At 35.5% G+C, this 5,288-nt stretch overlaps 1 protein-coding gene across 1 annotated transcript; it reads right to left on the bottom strand.

The window, feature by feature from the left end:
* Positions 1 to 1,104: 1,104 nt before the first annotated feature.
* LOC7454686 (uncharacterized) lies at positions 1,105 to 3,488 on the bottom strand. The gene has a single exon (XM_002321637.4). The coding sequence runs from the start codon at positions 3,005 to 3,007 to the stop codon at positions 1,229 to 1,231; it is 1,779 nt and encodes a 592-aa protein (XP_002321673.2). The 5' UTR covers positions 3,008 to 3,488; the 3' UTR covers positions 1,105 to 1,228.
* Positions 3,489 to 5,288: the final 1,800 nt, after the last annotated feature.

Below are 5,288 nucleotides of genomic sequence, written 5' to 3'. Positions count from 1 at the left end.
AAGCTAGAAGAACGAGTGAAATATATATAAATGCAAAAGAAAAGGTCGCACTGGGTGTGGGAATCCGGTGAGAATTTGATTAAGCAGATTTTCCTCTCTTCATTCTCTAGATCTAAAGTGAGCAGCAATATCTCCTTATTTTTCTAAAGTCATTAAGGTTTCCATGCGGCATTAAGCTTAAGAAACAAAAGTGTGCAGACTGTGCTTTTGTACTTCTCAGTGAGAAAAATACAGGTCACCACTCGAAGAGCACTTCTCACAATAATAAGTGGTAGATTTCTTCAAGCTCTTACGAAAAATATGCACATTTAATTCAAGTTGGATCACTTCTACAGTTTCTACATCTGGGATAAATACACTAATATGCCATTCTGATATCTTAATGATCCAAAAACCTTATACTGATCAAAAGATTAATTGTCAACGAGATAATTGAAGAAAACATCAAAATGTTGCTAACACTAAGCTCATGTTAATCATCAGGTATAAGAGTACTCCCAATATTCAAGGAGTCAGATAAGAGGCGAGGCTTCAAACAAAATCAAAGAAAGGATGCTGAGCACTTGGTTTGACAGGCTAGTAACCAAAGCAAGGTGCAAAAGGGCAAGGCCATCATGTGGTCCATATTGCTTACCTCGTAAAAGAACAATCAAGGCCTGTGATAAGGCCTTATTGTCCTGTCTACCTCAGAAGCTCTTACTAGAACACCCTCCAACCACCACCACCAATGGATCTTGCACTAGAACCAGTGTACCCTGTTGAGTACATTGTGCTAGCAACATGCAGAGTAATATAATATCACTGAATAACATTCCACAATATATGAACATTATCATTATATCAGACTCCCAATACTCAAAAGCAACTTATAGAAGGAAGTCAAAGCGAAAGCATAGTGCTTGAACAATGAACATTAACTTGAACATCTCCAAATCTTTACGATTAACAGCTATGATGGCACAAGGATAATTTGCTACGTCAGTGCATTTATCTAATGCAAAATATATTTCGCCAACAGATTTTACTTTTAGCAATTACTATAGTCAATGCAATACTTAATGACAATACAACAGCTTTTGAAGAAGAAAGAAACTATTCTTGGCAGAATAAAATAAATTTTCTTTTCTCATTTACTAATTATTTGAAACACACTAGGAAAAAAAAACTAAGAGAAACATAGGTCCTCTCCTGAGAACAGTACAACAAAAGTTTTTCTGACAGTTTTATATCACAGTTTCTCAGTTAATCTGATCATAAAGTTATTAACTACACCTTTGTCTAAAACAATCCATGAAGATTCAAACAACTCATGAAAGAACTCAGCTCCAATCTCTTCAGCTGCATTTCTGAATGCAATCCCAAATGCATTTCCTTGAACTGCCCCAAGACGAGGCTTCCCACAAACTCCAACAATCAACATCTTGTTTGGCTCTTGCGACAAGCAGGCACAAATCAAAGGCTTTGCCCTGGCACCTTTCTCTCTCAAAGCATCCATCAGAAAATAGCAGAATTTAGTCAAAGCCTGGGGGTATCCCAACAGTTTTGTATCCACTGAATCCTCAAGCTTCACCCACCTGAACTTTCTTCCACTTCTGATAGAACCACTCTTCGTTATTGCTGCACTTCCTTGTCTAAGAATTGCCCTCTGGACCTTGATCGCTTGTTGCATTCCAGCTTTCAACTTGTCAAGATTGTTCAAGGACAGAGCATCATAAGCTACCCCAAACTGCTTAGAAGCACAAGACCCATCAGAACTCACAAATGACTCGAGCAAAGCAGTGACACCATACACAACATCTGCTGCAGACACCCTCGAGCTGTACCCATGTAGCCTCAGAAAGCTCCTGTAGTAAAAATCAGAAAGCCCATATTCGGGTAAAAATCGTTCAAACTCGTCTTTCATCTTTCTCTTCACTTCAAGATTCATGTACTGAAACTTTTGTTGGCAATCCACTAGGGCAAATCCCATTCTAGCAAGAAGAAGCTTAAGCTTCTTCATTCCATTGTCATTCCATGTCTTCAATTTTGTAGCAATATATGAAGAACACAGCATTGAATCGAACAAATTCCACTCCCTCAACAACATAAGTCTAGGTTCATCTTCATAGGCAATCCTTGAAGACTCAGGTGCTCGAATCTTTGTTCCATCTTTGAGGGTCACCACAGTAACTGCCTCCAAATTCCCTGAACTGTTAATATGTTGCTCCAGCTCCATGACCCCAGCTAGGTACCTCTCATCCGTCAACCTCTCATGAACAAATTGATCAGTCAGAGAAACACAAGCCAACCAAAGCAGCTCATTCGTGTTCTTCCTCAGCAAATGCGATAAATCATACATCAAACACCCTGAGGGCTTTCCATGAAAAGTACCCCTGCGATAATACTCCCTCTTCAATTTCCTAAAAAGCTGAACTGGATCAGCTTCATCCTCATTAGAAACCCTCCTCCGCTTCCTTGATGACCCATCATCCTCATCTCCCTCACTTTCACTATCTTCCTCATCTTCACTGTCAGAGTTCTCTTCCCCCTCGTCATCACTATTCAACTCACTCGCATTAGCCAACTCCGAAACTTTAAAATCATAAGCCAAATCAGCTTGTTGCTCGTCATCGCCCGTGTAAAGAACAACCACACTCTCATTCTGGTCATTCAAGTTATGCAAATGGATGGGGCGGTGACTATCAACCACGAAAACACGTGCAGCAGGGCCTAAATTGAGCAACAACCTCAAATCACGCTGACAACCCCAATTTACTAACAGGATTGAAATGGGTTCACTAGAAAGTGAAGTCAAACCAGCATATTTGTGGATTTCTTGGAAGGAAGAAACAGGATAGCAAGCGTAACGGACAGAATCAGATTCAAGAATGTGGAAAATAATTTTAAGAGCACAGAGGGAGTCTGCATCAGAAGTTGAGGGAAATATAAGTAGAGGAGAGAGGGACGAAGTTGAAACAGATTCGCGGAGGCGGGTGTAAAAGGACTCTACCCTTTGCTCTCTAACCATAATTATTATTATTATTATTCCAGGTCTAATAAAGATTTGAAATTAAAAATCCCAGAAGCAATAATAGTTCATGATTTTTAGGTAAATTGGGTAGACACAGATTTGAGATTAACTACTTCGAATTGGGCATCAGGTTAAAGGGGAAAAAAATACTTAGTCAGCAATTTCAATGCATCAAACAAGTGGAAGAAAACAGAAAGGGACGAGATTTGTTCTGGAAATACCTGGAAAATGAGAGGGGTGATTTTCAATTAAGTAGAGTCTTACCTGACGAAAGTGAGAAACCCTCCTCTTCACTGGTTCGATCCTAACATCCCCAGATCTAGACACACACACACACAAGGGGAGAGGGAGAGGGAGAGAGAGAGGATGGGAGAGGGAGAGGAGAGCGGATGGGAGAGGGAAAGAGGGGTTTGAGGAATTTTGAGTTTTTCGGTGTCTTTGAATGGAGGGAGGCCTCCGTGAAATTTGAATTTTTTAAGCGGCCGCCAAGTCTTGGCGCTCTCGGGTTTTATATTCGTGTTGGTGAGATCAGATCTACCGACCTTCTTTTTATAACTTCTAGTGACCAGAATACCCCCCCCCCCCCCCCCCCCCCCCCCCCCCCCCCTCTCTTTTTTTCAATAGCTAGCATTGGCAGAAGGAGAAGGCAAAAATACCCGTGCCCGACAGACAGTGTTAGTTTTTTTGGTTTGGGATTTTTTATTTTTTATTTAACTATTTATCAATGCATGTAAAAGTCAGTAATAACCCAAATAAATTAATAATAACTAATTTACTGTGTGAAAAAGATAAAAATATCTCAAATTCAAAGACAAATATTTTTTTTAGAATTACAAAAGGATCATTACACTATAATAGTAAACAAGATAATATAAGTGAGGCTATAATGAATTTGCCTTCGGGTTTTAGTTTTTTTATATATATTACTTTTTATCAACATCCACCAAAATAACATGCTTATTTCTCTCATTAAGATTATGAAAAAAAAAAAAAAAGGCATGCGTATTTTAATTGTCCATACCTTTACACGACATTGTGGATCATAACAAAGTATTTTTTTTTATAGAACTTTATGTTTTTTATTTTATTCCTTGAACCCTTTTTTCATATTTTATTTTTGGGCAGTTCATTGTTTCAAAATTAAGCCTAGTGAATTTATTTTACTTGATTATCGTGGTGGTGTTAAAATAAATTCTTAATTATAAAAGAGAGAGCAAATTTGGGGAGGGGGGGCAGTATTTTCTATATTGTTTCGGTCCAGAATTTTATTTTATTTTATTTATTATTTTGATTTTTCTATTTAATAAATGATAAGGGGGAGAGAAAGCCATTAAAAAATAAAAAAAAAGTTATTTGTCACATTTCAATTATGAAAAATGTGTTTCTTGATTTCAACATATGTCATTTAATGAGAAAAGTTTCATCAAAATATTTCTTCTTTTTATTTTACTGGAGAAAATAGATTAAGGTTAAGTGAAGATTTTTTACGTTTAACGTTTTGCTTTTTGACAAGTTTATAAGTGTTTTGAATTAATATATTGGTTTATTTAACATTATAAAAGTGTTTATTATATGTTTTTAGGTGAAAATAAATTCAAAAAAATAAATTTTTAGGTAAAAAAAAATCACATGCTCAATTTTTAACCCCTTCTCGATGATAAAAAGTTGGGCAAGTAGGCGACACTTTGTTGCTTTTTCTTTTTTATCCACTCCTTGTCATAATAAAAAAAAAAATACAAAAATAGGTGTAAGAGCCTAACCTTATAGGTCCACGTGGCAATTTCTCTTTTGGGTGGGTTTACTTGGCCACCTAGACCTAGGTGTTTAGCCCTTTTTTTTTCTTTATTGTTTTTGACTTTTTTGGTTTAAGTTTAGATTAATTAAAATAGATTAGTTAAATATATGCACAAAATGCTTGGCCCGGTAAGTTTTCAATTTTAATTGAGATTAATTAAAAAAATTAGGTGTATTTTTTTAATAAAATATCATTTAGTTTTTATTTAGTTTTCAAATAAAATTATAATATTTTTTAATACCAGCTCATGTTATTTTTGTGCAATCATGTATAGTGTTTTTTTCCTTGATTTTTATTTAATCACTTCCATGTGATTGTTTATTTTCATTATCTTTTAATTAAATATATAATTGATTTTATAAAAATAAAGTTATTAAATTCAATAAAATTTGGTGTGAGATTATATATCTTAATCTATATTTATTTTTTAATTTTTTTTTAATTAGTATCAATATTTTTTTTTTTTTGCACTTGTTACAACAT

The sequence above is a fragment of the Populus trichocarpa genome, chromosome 15 (genome assembly GCF_000002775.5).
Source record: "Populus trichocarpa isolate Nisqually-1 chromosome 15, P.trichocarpa_v4.1, whole genome shotgun sequence".
Classification (NCBI taxonomy): Eukaryota; Viridiplantae; Streptophyta; class Magnoliopsida; order Malpighiales; family Salicaceae; genus Populus; species Populus trichocarpa.
This window is presented reverse-complemented; position numbering and strand designations above follow the sequence as displayed.